The sequence below is a fragment of the Vigna umbellata genome, chromosome 2 (genome assembly GCF_029865625.1).
Source record: "Vigna umbellata cultivar VRB3 chromosome 2, Vumbellata_1.0, whole genome shotgun sequence".
NCBI classification, from domain to species: Eukaryota; Viridiplantae; Streptophyta; class Magnoliopsida; order Fabales; family Fabaceae; genus Vigna; species Vigna umbellata.
Genome location: NC_142166.1, coordinates 46,601,247 through 46,621,040, shown reverse-complemented (window position 1 = coordinate 46,621,040; position 19,794 = coordinate 46,601,247). Strand labels below are relative to the sequence as shown.

Below are 19,794 nucleotides of genomic sequence, written 5' to 3'. Positions count from 1 at the left end.
CAATTGTTACGAAAACAGCTATTTTCACAAATACTATAAAATTCACAACTATTAGTTATGAAGATTAGAAAAAAAAATGTAGAACATTAAATTTATATTTGTTTGTTTTTTTTATCATACTATTATGTCAAATTCATGATAAATTTGTCTTCCTTTACTATTAGTTAACAAAAACGAATAACTTTTTTTATTTTTTATTGGAATATAATTATTCTTTGTCTTCACTTACAACACATCTTTTTAAGACTCAAAATTAATCCCTTTCACAAAGTGGATTAGTCACAGATTAAAAAATTACAAATATAAATTATTTACAAAAATTAAAAAAGCAAAATTTAGAAGGAGAATGATATTTTATGTTAGTTTGTCTCAATTTGATATTACTTTGTATCATTGACATGTAACCACAAACTAATAAACATGAGTATTCTTTATTGTCATTCTTAACTTCGAAGTACAATATATTTTTTTTTATGTTCACTCCTAATTTATTAGACAAATATTAGGTTAATGTAATTTTAAAATTTCTATAATTTGTATAATGTTTTTAATCAAGATAATTAAACTTTGCACTTGAAAGAATAGGAGGAATAAATTATGTATTTTTAATGGAATAAGATATATGAATTTATTTTGATAAAATATTGAGTTTTTTCAAAGTTTTTTAGAGTGTTAGGTTATAAGAATTTAAATTTAATATTATAAGAGTCACGAAATATTAAAATAATTACTTGCTTTTCATTAATTAAAGATCAAATGATTTTTATATATATCATTTTATAAGTTATGTAAGGTTGAATATATACTCAGAAAATTGTATAAATTATGTAAATATCATTTTGGTTTCTGTTTTAATGAAAAAAATGTCGATCCGAAATTAATGAAAAGAAGTAAATTTTTGTTTTAGTCAAAAAATAAAATTGGTTCTCAATGAAAAAAATATTTGTTCGGTATTCAAAAAATTTAATGAAAACAGTAAACTACAAATTTTCACAAAGATCAATTTTTCACAAATATAATAACCATTAACGTTTTTAGATAAAAACAAAGACCAATAATAAAATCTTATTTTTAATATAACTTTTTCAGTGTTTTGACAACATTGTTATTGATTGTGGAAAAAATTCCTTAATTTTATCTTGTCAAAAAAAGAAAAAGAAAACAAAAGAAAACCTTGATTTTATATTGGAGGGTGTGTACATTAGCCCACCTTTATCTTAAAAAGTCACAATTTAATTCAACACATGCAATAAGAGATTAGGTTAGTTTAGCATAAATTTAAACAAAAGATAATCAAATAATTCTACATAAATTAATTACAAAATTTGAAAGATGAAGATAAAAAAAAACAAATTAAATACCAAATAAATTTATTAAAATAAAATTAAGTTAACAAATAAAGTATAAAATATATAAAATAAATCAAAATTTAAGAAATTTTGAAATAACTTGAATTTTAAAAGTTTTTAAACAAACTATTACTGGCATGGATTAGGGATCAGATAGGTCAAAAAGAGAGTGCCTCATAGTCGTAACCAGGCTGGGGCGGACACCCCTCTTGCATATTAAGTGCAAGCATTTACCACTCATCATATCCCATTAACTGCCTGAAGGATCATACTTTACGAGGACAAAACTTTAAATTGTTATAGGTCTTAGTTCATCTCTATATTATAGTATTGGTCGATGTGGGACTAGTTTACCATAACACATGCTCCTCAAAGCATAATAGATAAGAAAAACACATTGAATCAAAGTTAAAACACCGTCCGTCTAATGGATGCAAAAAAGTCTATAGCATTGAGATTATTGTTTGATGAATTAGTATAGAATATTTGGATATGATCCATCCAATTACAGGAACTACAGCATCTGGTTCATTCACTACAGTACAATTTTATGACTAGGACACCGATTTTGATCAATCCCAAATATCCTGTAGTAGTAAGGAAAATGTTCCAGACTTGAGGTCGAAAGTTGAAGTATATATTATTTTAGCAGTTTCAGGTCTTCACAGTATTATACTGTTATCACTCACTAAAAGTTGAAACCCATTCCTACTGTCTGTGGAACATTAGAGATGTTCCAACTTCAGTATTAATATTCTAATTCCAGAACCCGAAAAATAGCATTTTTTTTTCCTTTTTTTACTTTTATTCTCATCCACTCAACTATACTAACATCCTTGTGCAAAACCATGCAATTGATTAATCATTAGTAGAGTTGCTGTCATAAGTTCTGGAGGATCCTCAAGAAGCAGATCCAGCAGTTCTTGTCGAAAAAGTCTTGGAGAAACAATTGAAGGCAGTGTCCCAAAGATGCTCTCACTCCACTCCTTGAGGATGCTCATAAGCTCAACCATTTCCTAACCCTTTTTCTGATTTTATGGAATTGTGAGGGGGTTTGGTGATGAATTTGTAAGCAGGTCTAGGGAAGATATTAAAGAAATATGACAAGTGAACCGGTGCACTACTTGGCTTGTTTTTTATCCAAACAAAGACGCTGATGCATATTCCAAAGGACTTTCTGAAATTGATGACACGAAGAACACTTTCAAAAAACTAACTTCGTCACCTCTGCATAGCTTGGAAAAAAATTACGAGTAGAATTCAACTCTAAGCATCTTCTCATTGCCTCTTCTGCATGACTAGACTTTATAATAGGTTTATGGATTCTTTTACTTATATACTACTTATCTTAGTCATTTTTACTTAACAATGACTTTTTTTCACCTTCAAAAATCTTGTATATTTGATAATCATCATAAAAGAAACTGACCCAAAATTGAAGCATGACTTATACAAGAGGATCCCTTTCCTGTCTATATTATACTTAGGAAAAATGATTCTTTGACACACCTAAATTTTTTACATTGATTTGACACTATCCTTACTTATTTTTTACTTTCTTCTTTCTTGAAAAAATACAAAATTTTACACTTTTAAGACTATTTTACCCTTATACTCTGTGTCAAATGAATGTAAAAGTGTGTCATAGTATCATTTCTCTTATACTTAGGTGTTCTTATTCCCCAAGTGCTTAAAATATATAGTCCCCCATTGGGTTGAGTAACTTTAAGTAATCTCGAAAGGACTGCCAAAGCTAATATGATGAGTTTTGTTTAAATGAAAGGAATTTCAGAGAGATGTGGCAGCTACCACAGTATGTAATGGATAGATAAATATGATACTAAGCTCTTATTTTTTTGTTTTTAAACAACCACTAAAGTCTTCAAATGAACTCGTAAGTACCAACTATAAAATCTGCAGAGTGAAAGTATTGAAGGCCTTAATATACATGTATATGTGCACAGACATATAATAAGTATTCTCAGCAATTCAAGGACTCTGTTCCTACTGATCATGAGTGCTCAAGAAGCCACCAACAAAGCCTGCCCCGTTGCAATTTCCACATAACATCTCCTTCCTTCCTCTACAAAGAACAGAAAATACTGAGATGAATCCAATGTGGAAAACAAACAACACTCTTATTATCCTACTAGGTCAGAAATGAAGAAGTGAAATTTTAGAATGTATGAGATAGAACATAAGAAAAATGATATGGAATGGAATGGTTTATTTAGGTACCCGCAAAGCCAACAGGAGTCACCAGCTTTAAACTGTCCATTGAAAACATCAACAGAGTTCACTCCATTACCTTTGCATTGAGAGCATTGAACAGCTCCTGTTAATCACACAACAAAACCAAAACTTTCAAATAGTAGATACTTTCTCTTTCTTTTCTTTTCTTTTTTTGTCTTTTTAAATGTACTATTTCAAATCCTTTATACATCTTCTGGTTAGACTAGTTCATGTGTTGCAAAAAAATGAAAGAAAATTACTTTGCATCTACCAGTCATGTAAAGTCACAAGCCATCTTACCATTCCCATCACAGTCAGCACAAATCATACTATTCGTTTTGGTGTTTCGGTCTTCTTTAGCAGCCTATGTGAATAGAAACTGACATTAGCTTATGCAGACATAACTACCAACCTCAAATCATGGGATTTGAATCCCTTGGTGTGTCATTTCTGAACAGTGAAAATTGAGCTCTTGATGACGTAATTGCTTAAAGAAACACATATTTTAACTAAAGTTATTTTGCATATGAAAATGTACCTTAGCAATGACAGGGCGATATTTGGCAGTGAGAGGGCCAATAAACACATAATTGACTCCAATATGCTTCGAATTTGCATAGCTTTCTATACCAATACCTAAGGATTCTAAAGTTTGAGTACAGAAATAGCTTAGTTAGAATCAAACCGAGAATATAAAGAGATAACACAATATACAAATTAACATATGCACACTGGTGAACCTGATGGTGGTGTGGTTTTGGGGGAACTTAGGCACAGAGCAGGGAACATTGGAAGACTTAGAGTATAGTAAGACTGTAATTTGTTTAATTTGACGACTGGATAATGAACAATTGAAGTGATAAGGATTAGATAGTTTGGAGCTGTTGAAGACTCAGATTGAGGGACAGAATAAGAATAATGGATTGAGATATTAGTCAGATATTTTCTTTTCTCTGTATGAATGGAGCTCAATTGTGTTATGTCCCAACTCGTTTTGGTATCTGGAATGATTATTCAATCCTGTAGGACCCACTTTGAAGGCGATGTGGTATCGAGCTTTAAAATTTGAAATCCACTGTTTTATTTTGTTTGGGCTTGACAAAAATACTAACCAATAAAACTGCTTAATTTCTCATTCATAAACAATATTAAAAAAAATATTTTTAATTGAAGGATTGTAATTTTTAATACGACCTTTAGAGTTTGAAAGAATTTGTGCACACAGGGATTAATTAGGATTGTTCTCACTGCATCGGGTCATATTACACAAGTAAAAATAATAAATAAGAAATCTGTGTATATCAATTTTCATTTTAATACATGTAAAATAATTAAAATATCGAAACTGTTTTTTTTTTCTAACTTTAACTAATAAAAAAACATATATTAAAGTTAAAAATAATTTCGAATATCAAGGTATTTCTGGACTACTTTTACAATTTGCGAATATTTATTAAAATAAAAAAGTAAATACGGTGATAAAACTAAAATTAAATATTATATTGTATGTATATACGTGTGTTTGTATTTTGATTGCTATTAAAACAAATTAAAAAAACGCATCAAACTTTCACCTCAAGTGTAACCCATTACTTTTATATACTATTTTACAAAAGTGTAAGCATTCTTTGTTCATATTCTCGTACAGGTGTACCTATTAAAACCACTTTGATACTCTTATGTTAGTGATTATTTGATTGGAGTCACAGTAAAATTTTATTTTAATTTCGTAATAAATGTAATTACTTATCTTCTTACTTTTAACCTTTATTTATAGGTTTTTTTGTGATTAGTGAAATCCTAATTGTGATCCAATCACGACCCATTTCTGACTAAGTAATTCTTACCAGTAATCTTGATTAGGATAAATATTTAGGGGTTCCTAGTACTAGGGTCGTCCAGTTTATCTGTCTCTCATTTCCATAGTCGTGCGGTCAATTAGTATTTAACGGATAGTACTTAACAACATTGACCACAGCCCATTCGGATCGATCGTCCCCTCTCGCAGTTGTATCTGGTCCGTCTATGGATCTATATTGTCATACAATACATATATACATATGTTATTTATAAGATCTCATAAATATACATTAATTTTTATACAAAAACATACTCTTTTTCTTATTTATAACATTAGTAAAACTACTTTAATATATTATATTCAAATAAATAGAAAAAGATTTTCAAACATAAATATTTGAATAATTCTTCAATAATTTGTTATTACTTAGCATTATTTAATTGTGTTAAAACATGGTCAACACTTATCAAAATATCACATCTCATCAATATATAAAATAATTATTAACCTAAAATATTATGAAAGAAGTTGTTATAAACTCTATGGAATTGGAGTTTATGTTAAACTCGTATAATTAAAAAAAACATTACTTAGTTTCTCGTCACATGCTATTTTCATTTACATCTATGTTTTAAGTAATTTAACATGTACATTATATTATCGATCATAATTTATATTTTAAAAGGGTTTTACAGTTATTTCCATAAATAAAGTAGTCCATAAATCATTATTTTTTATTTAATATCAATTAGCCACTTGATATTAACATTTACTTAATCATTTATACATTGCTTCTAACTCACCTTCTCGTAATTTTTAAAGATTTTCATTCTTATCATTGACTATGCATGTCTTCTTTTTTAAAAAAAAAAAACACAATGAACATCAAGAGTTACAGTACATATATTCACTGCATTTTTTTTAAGATAAAGAAAATAACAAATTATTTCAATGCGATAATTATTTTGAATGTTCTACTCTTGCTTAAATATTATTTCTTCAAATACGAGATAACTATCTTTATATTTTTCTCATTCAAACTTTTAACTACCATTTAAACTTCAAAACTACTACAGGAGATGCATCTTTATGACTACAACATCTTTCTTGTCAAAGTGTTAACCTATCTTGAAAAATCAAAAATCCAAATGAGAGATCATATAAGGTTTTTATGTATTATGTGAGGAGCAACATACTCATTAATCGAATAACCAATAATAATTAATGATAAAATAATAATTAAATTAAAGATAACTTGTTCGTGATAATGATTCTATTTGAAAGATGTGGCATGATAATAGAATTTATATCTATATACATCTTTAATAAATAAATCGTTAATAAATAAATAATGTAGATTTCTTGTAAGTTGTGTGTTTCTTTACCTAGATCCATAAGGTAAGAAATATTAATGGTCAAAGAAAGTGAAACCTTTGATCATCGTTCATATAAGTTGAATCTTATAATATTGAAAAATTATCTCTCGTAAATAGTTGAGACTATTTATCTTGTTAAATCTTTAAAGTATTAAAAGATAACCCTTCATGACGAGATGTGTATGTATTTTTCAACATACACGCACGTATGCATACACTCACTCACACCCACACATACGCGAGTCACTCGGCGCATGGGGCCTACCACTCAGCACAAGTCTTCGTAAACACTAGATTTGCTCTCTGGAATATGCTCATTCAGCAGTGGTTTTGGACACTCAACGGTGAGCCCTTTGGAATGCTCTCACCAGCGGCAAGAAGGTGGCGCCTAGTGTCACCTGGACTTTGAGAACTTCCTTTTTTTTATGTTCTTTTTGCTTCTTTGGGTTGTCAAGCTTCTTTGATTTGGTAGATGATATTTCTAACACAAAATTAGTTACAAAAGGAGGGAATTAGAAGTATAAATAAATTAGTGTAATCCAAAATGTAGATATTTACAAAAGTAATGTAAAATTGAGGAATTAAGCAAGTTATAAGCTATAAAAGAGATAATTTTATTAATAAAGTTAGGCTTAGATAATGACAAGAATTAACATCATAAGTTATTGCATAAGTAAAGAAAGAAGAGACACATAAATGCAAAAGTAAGCTAAATTTTCATAAAAATAGTCTCAAATAGAAAGAGATCATATTTATTCACAAAAATTGTCAAATTAAAACTTTGAAATATAATAAAATCAGTTTACTAAAGTTAATGTTTTGTACTAAAAGACATAAATTCAATCATAAACTTAGTGTTCCTCCTTTTTCCAATTAACATCACTCAATTACTAATTCAGCAAACATTTTCCATAAAACAAATCACATCTCTTTACAAAAATTGACAAAATAAAGCTTTGAAATAGAATAAAATTAGTTTACTAAAGTTAATGTATTTAACTACAAGGGCATAAATTAAATGATTAACATAGTTTTCCTCATTTTTCCATTAACATAACTCAATTAGTAATTCAACAAACATTTTCCATAAAAAAAAATTCAATCCAACTACTCAAATGGTTCACATTCTTTAAAACCAACTATCCAACCAACTCATTCAATTTTATGCTAAAATGGATCAAACAACAATTTATTCATTATATAAACTAGTTAAAAAATGTAAACAAATCACATTCATGGCTCAAACAAATATAAGTACAAAGTGGTTTAAACAACACAACGAAATTATACTCTACTCGAGGAAAATCAATGTATTGAATGAACTCGAGAGATTTTTCACCAATCATAATGGTCATCCTCTTTTCCTTTTCTACAACAATAATTTGAGTGGAACATCATATATTTTTAATATATTGTCTACCTTGTTAGGCTTATTTTGATTCTTACTATCTAGTTATCATCATTTATGTGAGTTAAATACTAGTAGAGTTAGGATAATCTCACATTATAAATCTCTTTCAATACACTTAAACTCATTCTAAATCAACATTTACCCTTGAAAATAATTAATTTGACCATCTCAACACTCAAATATTCACATATACTCATACATTGTTAAACAAATTGTTTCGGTTGTGGGGTTGAGTAACTGAATACATTTACAATTTGTCCTTTCCTGTCGCTCGATCTCGCTCCCTGTACTTCCGTTTGCTCATCTGTCCAGAGGTGTACCTGCTAAAAGCACTCCGATGCCAAAGTCAGTAATTGAACCGTTCAGTAATCCAATGTGACAGTGACAGTAATAAATACACAGTAAATGTCATCACCTATCCCTTACCTTTGACTTATATTTATAATTTTTGGGTGTGAGTCTAGGATTGACAATATTTTAATCTCGGTCCAATCCCGGTCGAATATCCTTAAGCACGATTTATCTTAATCTCCCTGAGATTAATCATTCGTGTTGTGAGGCCGTCCGTCCTTGCCAAGCGTCCCTCCCGGTCGTCTGATCACACGGTACAAATGATAGAACAATCCTAATTATAAAATATAACACTTTAGCAAGATTATGTTTTAAAAGAAAATAGGACTTTTATGAAAAGCTGTCACATAATACTTGTCTAAATAATTCTCATTCCTAAATCAATCCCATATCTACTCCATAACAATCCATTCCCTTTAATTTGTATTATCGACAATTAATAGAGGAGACAATTCATTCTACATTTCTGAAATAATTTTTTATGTTGTTTACTCAAAAAGTTTGTAATTGCTCCACTTGAAACATACCAAAGAGAATGAAAGGCCAAATCCGAGCATCCTCCTCTATTTTCCTATCTAAATACCTTGTGTTCTTAAGAATTAAAGACAAGTTTGTTTTCCACTTTAGATTTGTATTAGTCTGTCATCCCATTATGTCAGTGGTTTTTTTCTAAATATAGGAAAAGTAACAACATAGAATTTAATTAATGGCTAAATAATGACCTATTTTAATAACATAATTATATCTCAAATTTAAAGACTCATTATGGTATTTTTAGATTTAATTTAAAAAGACTTTGTTATAATTTTTTCTTTCATGACTTTTAAAGACAATTAATACTGTACATATAAGTCAGTTACAATTTTCAAGTAGATTCTGTATTAAAATTAATTTGAAATATTTAAAATCATGCATACATATTAAAATGAAAAAAATAAAATAAAGAGTTAAACACAATGTTGCGATATTACTGATAAACCACAAAACGCATACCCTTATGTACACTTTTGTTAGAAAAAAAAAATAAAACCCGAATTTCGATATATAATCAAGAACAGTTACTTGTGAAAAATGTTTAAACACAAAACGCATGCCCTTGTGTACATTTTTTGTTAGAAAAAAAAAATTATTAAAATAAGAAATTTGATATTTAATAATAAAAAAAAAACTCTAGATGACGCCACTGACCCAAGGCGCGGTGTTGATCTAGCTCCCAATGCCCTCAATTTTATTTTTTATTTTTTGAAATTTAATTCTAGACGAGGCTTAACGATTTAGGTCAATCTAGTTCTCTAAATTTATTTTTTTCTGACTCCCAAAATTCACAAGTTTTATCCAACATTATATTAGAATTGGAGTTGAATAATCCATATAAATTAATCCATTTATCTAATTAATTATTTTTACTCTCCTCAACCACTAAGGTAGATGCAATTTAATTCAAAACATTATCCGTAGTGTACATTAACTAATTTGATAACATTGTAATTCAAATTCAAGCATTATACGTTTTTCATTTTTCAAATACTAATAAATCAAGACAAATATTTTAACTCAACATCTTAAAATCGAATATACTAAATCATTATTTCAACAATTTTATTCTCTTTCCCAATATAATTACAAAATTTGATTATTATATTTAACTAATTTCTTTTAGTTGAATGATGAAATATTATCACAAATAATTCATTTGTCCCTAAATATATAATCACGTTTTTCAAATCATAACTGAATAAACATTTATTTAAAACTTTCATTAATTGTAAAACTTAATTATCATATAACTCTTACTATATCTCTAATATTCAAATAATCCCCCAATATTCAAATAATATTCAAACAAATGAAGTTAAAAATATAAATAGAAACAATCCTTACATAATCCATCTTATTTATATTTTATATATTATATACTAATTTGATCTCACTATGTATTTTAATATGTCAACTTTTTTCTTTATTTTTGAATTAAAGTTCAATATTTTTTAAAAATTAACTGATTAGAATAACTTTAATCATAACATAAATTATTATCGGAAATTAAAAAAAATATTTTTATATTAAAAAACCAAATTATAAAAAATTGTTATATATATATATCCAATCTTAAAAAATACGGGGTAATACAATAAACAAGGCGGTGACGGCTTTCTATAAAAAAGCTTGTGCCCCTTAACCCTATTGTCACTCGCTCATCCACTAACTGCGACTCGCTCGTTCCGTGGAGGTTTCGCTCTCTCAGTTTCTTTTCCCCAAATTGTTTTTCATCTAACAATTTACTTTGCAGCCTCTCTCTCTCTCAATCCTTTCTCTAACCCTGATACCCAACCTTCCAATCTTTCTTTCGATCCATCATCTCGCAGGTATTTCCCTATTCCAAAACCCTACAAATCTATATCTAGGGCAAAACCCTAGCTCAATTTATCCACTCGATTTTCATAGTATTCCGTTTCAAGTTCTGATTTAATTAACTCCGTGATTCGCAGATAATGGGAGAAACCAAGGACGAAGCATACGAGGAAGAGCTTATTGACTACGAGGAGGAAGAAGACAAGGCTCCCGACTCCGTCGGAGCTAAAGTCAACGGCGAAGCTACCAAGAAGTAAGTGTACGATTTTCTTTAGTTAAGGCATAATAAATCTACGATTGCCTTTGTTTTGGGTATTAATCTCCTTTTTTTTTTTTTAATTTCTCTTGCAGGGGCTATGTTGGAATTCACAGTTCAGGATTCAGAGACTTTCTTCTGAAGCCAGAGCTACTTCGGGCTATTGTGGACTCGGGATTTGAGCATCCTTCTGAAGGCAAACTATCAAACTATCTTTATCTTTCATTTACAGTTATTGTTTTTCTAGGTTGTGGCTGTGGCTGCTGTTATTAGGATGATTTTGGGGCATTTTAGATTTGTAATGGTTATTATAGCTATTGTTACGAAACATGTAATCTGCCTTTTCTTCCACCATGAAATTGTTTGACGCCCTTAGTTTGTTTCCTCACCGTCCCTTTCAAATTTGGATTTTGGGAGGTTTTAGCTTTCGACAGAGTAGTTGAATATATGTTACACATGTTTCTACTGTATCATCCTTATGTTTATTTATTCTTGTTTCTTTTTTCAGGTAATAATTGTATCACAAATCTTGTTTTGGAGAACTAACTTGCTTTGGTAAAGCTATCAAATGAAATTAAAAGCGTCAGAAAAAGGTTTATTTTACTTACACTCGGTTCCTTCGGCCCTGTTTTATTTGCTTCATCATCAGTGCAACATGAGTGCATCCCTCAAGCAATTCTAGGAATGGATGTGATTTGCCAAGCGAAATCTGGAATGGGAAAGACTGCTGTCTTTGTTCTCTCGACTCTGCAGCAGATTGATCCCGTTCCTGGCCAAGTTTCTGCTCTTGTTCTGTGCCATACTAGAGAATTAGCATACCAGGTACTCATGGGCGACGTGATACATCAAAATTATTGAACATGGTATTCTAGTTGTATCCGGTTTAAGTTTTGCAACCTCTTTAATGCAGATATGCCATGAGTTTGAGAGGTTCAGTACCTATTTACCCGATCTCAAGGTTGCTGTCTTTTATGGTGGGGTCAACATCAAAGTTCACAAGGATCTGCTGAAAAATGAGTGCCCTCATATTGTTGTCGGAACACCTGGAAGAATACTAGCATTGACTAGGGATAAGGATCTTTCTTTGAAGAATGTGAGACATTTCATATTAGACGAATGTGACAAGATGCTGGAATCACTGGGTATGTTTCATTGCTGAATGACCACTCTACTGTTTTTAATTTTACTTTCGTATGGTTTTTATTGTTCCTTCTATGGTTTCTCCAGATATGAGGAAAGATGTTCAAGACATTTTCAAGATGACTCCCCATGATAAGCAAGTTATGATGTTTTCCGCAACACTCAGCAAGGAAATTCGTCCAGTCTGCAAGAAATTTATGCAAGATGTAATGTCTCATGGCCAGTTCTACTTGAATTAGAAGTCTCTTTTACATACTGCTCACAATCCCTGAGAGTTTTCAAGATATTTAGAATGCTGTAGTTTCATCGTTTTCCTTCCCACAGGTTTTTCTTTTAGGGTTTCTATTTACACTACTTTTACTGAAACACCCAGCCGGTAGGTGGAGTTTAGTGGTCTGATGACCGGATATTGGGTTAGGAAGAAGTTTTGGATGGGATATTTTAGGTGTGATCCTGTTTGTGGCTGTATTCCTTCGACTTTTGGTTCATGTTAGAAGTTTGATTCATCTATAGTACGTAGTTTGATTCATGGTAGGATTCCTTTTCTTTTAAGAGGGGAAATGGTATTAGGGTATTTTGGTTTTGTTTCTGCCAGTTTTCTTTGGGTGGGTGTCAAGTGTCCGTGCACTTGCTTGGCGTGACTAAAAAAGTTTCTGCAAGGAGACAAAACAGAGGGACAAGATCTGTCATTCAAGGGATCTGCATCCATCATTAATTTCGTTGTGGATTCCTTTAGCTTGAGGAAGGACCCTAATATGATTTACTGTGAAATTTGTTCCTTTCAGCCTATGGAAATTTATGTTGATGATGAGGCGAAGTTGACACTTCACGGACTTGTGCAGGTAAGTCTTTTGTTCTTGAATTATTATTTTCTTTATTTAAGTTAAAGTGTCATTTGTATGGCTTACATTGATACATTGATGACTGATATGGCAGCACTACATCAAATTGAAAGAAGAGGAGAAAAACCGGAAGTTGAATGATCTTCTTGATGCACTGGACTTTAATCAAGTTGTTATCTTTGTTAAAAGTGTCAGTAGAGCAGCCGAGCTGGACAAACTACTCGTGGAGTGCAACTTTCCTTCTATATGCATCCACTCTGGCATGTCCCAGGAAGAAAGGTTTGTTTGATTGATGTCAATGAATGTTGTAGGAGTTTGTTTTCATTCATTATTTTGGCTGACGTCTCATTTTTATTGGCTTGATTTATTTCGATGTTTGATTATGAGAAATTATGTGTTTTCCATGGAAAATACTGTTTGGATTCAACAATATTTGATGTGGTCTTGCTTTTTATCGAGGAATCTTAAGTAGAAGTTAATAATGAGGGGCATCTCACATGTGCATTATGTAATTAATTGCACTGCACGTCTATAATATTCTGAGATAAGGATTGTGCAAAATTAAGGTTGTTTTCATGTCACATACGGTGTGGACAATATTTGACAGAGGAATGTAAAATATAAGTTAATAATGAGGGGTATCTCACATGTGCATTATGTCATTAATTGCATTTGCACGTCTATAATCTTCCTAGAACAAGGATGTTATGAAATTGAGGTTTTTTTCTTGAGTGAATTAAACTTCTTAGAGTTGCCTAAATTACATTTCTCCCTCTCTATTTTGAATTGTGCACACTTTTTTCCTTGTGAGATGAATGAGTTGCAATTGTTTTGCAATAAATCAAACCTCTTAATAGTGATGAATCATTATGGAAGCACCTATCAAAAATATTGTATTCCTTTGCAATTTATAGTTACCAACTAGTTTTGAGAATCCTATTGTTAGGCCATTACTTGTATGCAGTAGAAGGAAAACCGGTACACAACCTAACTGCCAAGGCAGATAGAATGGGTAGTTAGGAGGTTTCTATATAAGGGCTGTGAGAGTAGAGTTGAGGGCTAGCGAAGTAAATACTATTGTTTTGTCAGGGAGAGGTTAGAGTTGAGGGCTAGCGAAGTAAATACTATTGTTTTGTCATGGAGAGGTTAAGCTCTCTGCATTGTATCTCTAATTCTTTTGTGAATAAAGAAACCTTTCAGCATTCCTGTGTTGTGTTTGAGTGAAGAGAAGTGAGTTTCCATTAGGTTCTTGATTAAAGAACCTAACATTTGGTCCGACCTCCCGGATCCAAGGAGGAGGAGAGGAATCAGGTGGAGGGAATCAAGGAGGAGACAGCGGCGATCAGGCGCACTATACAACAATTGATAAAAGGGATGGGTGGAGGACATAATAGTCAAGGGGGTGACTCTGAAGGAAGTAACAGCTCTGTGAACGACAACCAAGTAAGGCAAGACAGCGGGGAATTCCCCAAAACTGGCGGAAAAGGGTTGAGTTACCGTCGTTTGAAGGAGTGGAACCACATAGTTGGATTAACCGGGCTGAATGCTTCTTTGATACCCAGAAGGTGGCAGAGGAAGTTAAGGTGGAATTGGCCTACATTAGCATGGAAGGGAGTGCGAGTTAATGTTCTAATATTGGAGAGAAAAGACCAAGAACCGTTCTTGGACGGGTTTGAAGGCTGGAATGATTAACCGATTTGGAGGAGGGTTTAGGGGAACCGTATACGAACAATTGGCCACATTGAGGCAAGGGGGCATAGTGGAGGAATATGTTAGGAGTTTTGAGATGTTATTGGGTCAGACCCAGGGGTTATCAGATGAGTTGTTATTGGGATTCTTCCTAGCTGGGTTACGAGAAGAGATTAAAGGGCAAGTGCGAATCCAAGATCCCTAAGGTTTCATGATCGCGATAAGGGTTGCAAGGGATGTGGAAGACGTAATGAACCGCGGGGTGTAGTCTGGAACGGAGGAAGGGTGAATCCGGTGAATGTACGAGTGACTTCGACAATCATTAGGGGAGACGGGGATCATAACTCTGTAAGCCGATCCAGTGGGGTAGAAGGAGGAAGAGCAACCCGACAGAAGGAGTCGTCAATGGCCAGTAACACCAATGCAAGGGGAATACGATTGTCGGAGATTGTCGGAGGCGAAGGTGGAGGAAGAATGGTACGAAACTTACCTTACCTGGAGTACTTGAAAAGTAGGGCAAAAGGTAGATGTTTCCAATGTGGGGGCCGTTCGCTCCCGGCCCTTGGTGCTCAGAGAAGAGCTTGGGAGTTTTACTGTTGGTGGAGGACGAGGAGGAAGAATCGAAGGAAGACACAGGTGAGGAAACAAAACCGATGGAGCTCTAGGCATGTTCTGCGGAGGGGTTAACGCCGCCCAAAACGATGAAGTTGACGGGATTAATCGGGGAAAAGTGAGTGGTGGTCCTCATTGATAGTGGGGCCAGTCACAACTTCATTAGCCGTCATATATGTGAGTCTCGGTGATGGGCATAAAAATGTGACGAGGGGGAGATGCGAGAAACAGCTGTTGAAACGGTGGCGTAGGATTTGGTTACTAGAGATGAAGCGCTGAGGCAATTACAACATCTTAAACAAGCGCAGGATGCTATGGTGAAACAGGCGAATAAAAAGAGGAGGGAAGCGGATATCAAGGTGGGAGATTGGGTTTACTTCCAAAACTCGCAGCACGTTATTTTGGCCCTTTCCAGGTGTTACAATAGGTGGGAAAGGTTGCTTTTCGTCTACAGTTGCCAGAGACAGCTAGGATTCATCCGATCTTTCACGTGTCTCAGTTAAAGAAGGCGGTGGGAGAGAAGAGAGTAGAAAAGGAATTGTCGGTGGAGCTGCAAGGCTGAGGGGCCCATGTTTTGGCCTGTGAGGATTTTGGAAAGGAGGCAAAGGCAGTTGGGTGAAGTTGCAGTACCACAAGTTCTGATAGAGTGGCAAGAAGGGGGCGTTGAGGAAGTTCTGATAGAGTGGCAAGAAGGGGGCGTGAGGGAGCGACTGGGAAGATGTGGCTACCATTAAGTAACAATATCCTGAATTCAACCTTGGGGACAAGGTTGTTTTAGGCGAGGGGGGTATTGTTAGGCCATTACTTGTATATAGTAGAAGGAAAACCGGTACACAGACAGATACACAACCTAACTGCCAAGGTAGTTAGGAGGTTTGTATATAAGGGCTGTGAGAGTAGAGTTGAGGGCTAGCGAAGTAAATACTATTGTTTTGTCAGGGAGAGGTTAAGCTCTCTGCATTGTATCTCTGATTGTTTTGTGAATAAAGAAACCTTTCAGCATTCTTGTGTTGTGTTTGAGTGAAGAGAAGTGAGTTTCCATTAGGTTCTTGATTAAAGAACCTAACACCTATGATTGATTTTAATATAATTTTTGTAGTACAATGAATGCATATGCATTCTCTTTCTACATCTTAGTGTTTAGAATTACTAGAATGAACTATATGAAAACCAGCGTCGAAATCTTAGGGATAGTTGGTGTATGCATAGTTCAGCTACATGAACAGCACAGGTTATGTGCGCATTTAGTAACTATGTCACGTGTCCCTTTTTCCCTGCCTATATCTGTTGTAATGCATTATACTGGTTTAATCCAGATTTTTTTTTAATAAGTTGGTCTCTGAAGACTTCATTCAGCTCGGTGGATTAATTTCTCCCTGGCTGCTATTCTATGGCAGCAGTGGCATTCTGGGTTTTGTTGCCTCATTTCTTTTAGTGGCCATGGTGAAATTGAAGATATAGATGAAAGGATAGGCGCGTGGTGGAACTTGTTGGTTTGTCTAACCTGACCCTACCCAGCCACACATTAAAAATTAAATCACTCTTCTAAGAAGTAAAACCCCTGACAATTCATCTTTTTCCCCTTGCAATGAGTACGTTCAAGTTACGAGCAGCAAGGGACCACCAACAGAACTGTTTTTTGTGGCGATGACTGTGATCTCCAGTGGTCTTTCCTTCTTTACTTCCCTTGATCTCATTCCCGTACCCAGCTTCTTGTTTGTGCCTTTGGCTCAGCCTCTTCCCATGACCCTCTAGTGACTCTGATGCATCTCTCTTCTCTTGACAACCTTTTTTTGTCTCTCTGATTCTACTTATGTATTGTAATTTTATTTCTGCAGTCACTCTCTGCCATACTTCTGCTATAAGCTGCTTTACCTTCTTTTTATTTTACTGACGTGATGTGAGTGGACGAGTTGTTGACATTTATATATTTTCTTTGCTTATGTTATTTATAGGTTAAAGCGTTATAAAGGTTTCAAAGAAGGGCATACAAGAATTCTTGTCGCAACGGATTTGGTTGGAAGAGGGATTGACATTGAACGTGTCAACATTGTTATAAACTATGACATGCCTGATTCTGCAGACACGTACTTGCACAGGGTATGATGAGATAAAATCTGTTTTTGGTTTCCTATCTGTTAGCTATTTTATGTCTCTAAAATCTTGTACAAGATTGACTCATTGTTTTTGGGGGGATTTTTCGTAGGTTGGTCGAGCTGGAAGATTTGGCACCAAAGGCCTTGCAATTACATTTGTTTCTTGTTCCACCGATGTTGATGTTCTCAACAATGTAGGGGACTTGTTTCTTCAAGTTTATTCAATGTGATATATATCCTCGTGCGTTTCTAATTTGTGTTTTGGGTGAATTCCAGGTTCAATCAAGGTTTGAGGTGGATATAAAACAGCTGCCAGAGCAGATTGATACCTCAACTTATAGTATGTGTTTTTCACCCGTTGACTTTTCATATAATGGATGCTTGAATCTTAAGAATTATATTTTTTATTCTAATTATTTCAAAAATGAAACTGAATTAGAAGCATGAAACTTTAGTTGAATACAAATTATTCTATATGCATTATTAAAATTAATTGTAGTTTATGCAGAAAGCCTATTTAATTTTCAAATAACCTAAAAAGTGATTTTAGTGACTTTTCAATTTGTTGTTACACAGATGAATCTGATAATATTAATTGAGCACATAACAGTTCCGGGAGGTTGAATTGGCAGTTCTTTTACGTTGTTACTTGCGTGTATAGTATTGTCAAAATGGGTCATAATGGGATAGTATTGTCAAAATGGGTCATAATGGGTCATCCGATCCGAACCGACTTCTAACAGTTTACTTTTATCAATCAAATTGAAACATTAATTTGATGTAATTGTAAGAGTTTGAATTGCAACGTTTTTTATTTCATTGAATAATTGATTAATCATTTAATTAAAAAAAATAGGGGTTGGTGAGCCCGAACATATGTGGTGGCTAAATCGGTTCACTGGTTTTTTAACCTATTTTGACAGCACTACACCATGCAAAACCAATTTTGACAGCACTACACTATGCATATAAGCTTACCGTAGTTATTTTGTCATTCTTTCGAATTTTAATGTGAAATCTCGATTCTTTTTTTGATATGGCTTTGAGAACTTGAAACTTTGTAAGTGGTTATTTGAGTTTCATGCTTTACCATGCAATATTGTATGATAAACGTGTTTTTGTTCAATAAATTATTTGTTAGTGTTTTATCAATGCTTGCAATTGCGTTTCATTCTATTTTTTGTAAAATATGGAGTTACTACACATTTCATGCTATTTTATCAATGATGAAATATGGAGTTACTACACATTTCATGCTATTTTTTGTAAAATTTCAAAATGGTGTTATCCTTGTATGCATTGTGGAATTTCACATAAAAGATTTAGTCAATATTCCAAAATACTTCAATCTGAATAATTTTTATCAATGCTTGCAATTGCATTGTTTTTTCATGTTTACAAATTTATTCTGTAGTCTATGAAAGTACCGACGTTTCTCATTTCAGTTGAAGTTTTACTATTCTACTGTTTTATTTGTTTTTTTGTCAGTTTTAAAATGTTGACAGTTTTTTTATTGTCTTTTGTTTCCTTCCTGTTGGTTTTATGTTTCATTTTACATATTTTGTGGCACTGTTAACAGTTTTCTAAGTTGATCTCTCCTTGATCTGCAGTGCCGTCGTAGTAGATTTTTATTTTGGGAGCAACGTTGACTGCTTGTGTCATGAGTAATAGTGACGCAGGATAATTTGAACGGTGCAGCGGATGATTAACCGTGCTGATAGATAGCAGAGTCTGTTTACAGACTAGGCCATTTTACCGGTATTAGGTGTAGTAGTATAATGGCTTATGTATTTATGGGGTTTCACTTGCTGTATTTTGTGTGGCAGCTACGCTGTTTTCATCAACTTCATGTTTTGAGTTAGTGTTACTACGACGTTTTTACTTAATACTCTTGTTTAATTCGATAATATGGTTCTTTTTTATTAGTTTGATCTTTAAACGGATGAAATGACTCCAGGTATGTCTTTTTAACAAAAAAATATAGGATGGGGATCATAAGAATCACCAAAGTCTTCTTGTCGCCTTCCCCATTCTTTGGACATTTGTCTATTCATTTGAACTTTATGCATATGCATATTTTGTACTCACAAGGGACGTTTCTTTATATTTTAATGAAATGTTTTTATTCTTCGAATTGTAGATAAACGTGTTTCTGACATTTTCAGTTTGATATTAATTGGTAAAAGGATGTTTTACTCCTTTGGAATTATTTCTTTTCAATGTGATCGTTTAGGTTTGTTTCATAATTTTTTTTTCTTTTATCTTTATCTGTTCTCATTTAGTCCAT

General features: G+C 32.9%; 2 protein-coding genes and 1 non-coding gene across 4 annotated transcripts; 1 reads left to right on the top strand and 2 right to left on the bottom strand.

Moving 5' to 3' along the window:
* Positions 1-1,494: 1,494 nt before the first annotated feature.
* On the bottom strand, positions 1,495-1,598 carry LOC124845160 (small nucleolar RNA Z279/snoR105/snoR108). Its single transcript, XR_007029436.1, has one exon. It is a non-coding gene; the product is annotated as a small nucleolar RNA Z279/snoR105/snoR108 (small nucleolar RNA).
* Positions 1,599-3,141: 1,543 nt separating this feature from the next.
* On the bottom strand, positions 3,142-4,522 carry LOC124845155 (protein BUNDLE SHEATH DEFECTIVE 2, chloroplastic-like). Its single transcript, XM_088107121.1, has 5 exons — positions 4,322-4,522; positions 4,120-4,226; positions 3,882-3,945; positions 3,588-3,684; positions 3,142-3,432 (listed from the first exon to the last, which is right to left on the bottom strand). Exons 1-5 carry the CDS (start codon positions 4,368-4,370, stop codon positions 3,354-3,356), a joined length of 396 nt encoding a protein of 131 aa, XP_087963247.1. The 5' UTR covers positions 4,371-4,522; the 3' UTR covers positions 3,142-3,353.
* A 6,174-nt stretch (positions 4,523-10,696) lies between these two features.
* LOC124845158 (DEAD-box ATP-dependent RNA helicase 15) lies at positions 10,697-19,432 on the top strand. 2 transcript variants are annotated; one of them, XM_047322221.2, is made up of 12 exons: positions 10,700-10,886; positions 11,010-11,125; positions 11,224-11,324; positions 11,778-11,950; positions 12,039-12,270; positions 12,356-12,474; positions 13,054-13,110; positions 13,205-13,389; positions 17,367-17,511; positions 17,618-17,701; positions 17,784-17,847; positions 19,118-19,432. In XM_047322221.2, exons 2-12 carry the CDS (start codon positions 11,013-11,015, stop codon positions 19,126-19,128), a joined length of 1,284 nt encoding a protein of 427 aa, XP_047178177.2. In that variant the 5' UTR covers positions 10,700-10,886; positions 11,010-11,012; the 3' UTR covers positions 19,129-19,432. The 2 variants fall into 2 exon arrangements, with proteins under 2 accessions (XP_087963246.1, XP_047178177.2); XM_088107120.1 differs by lacking the exon at positions 19,118-19,432 and having other exon boundaries at positions 10,697-10,886; positions 17,784-19,100.
* Positions 19,433-19,794: the final 362 nt, after the last annotated feature.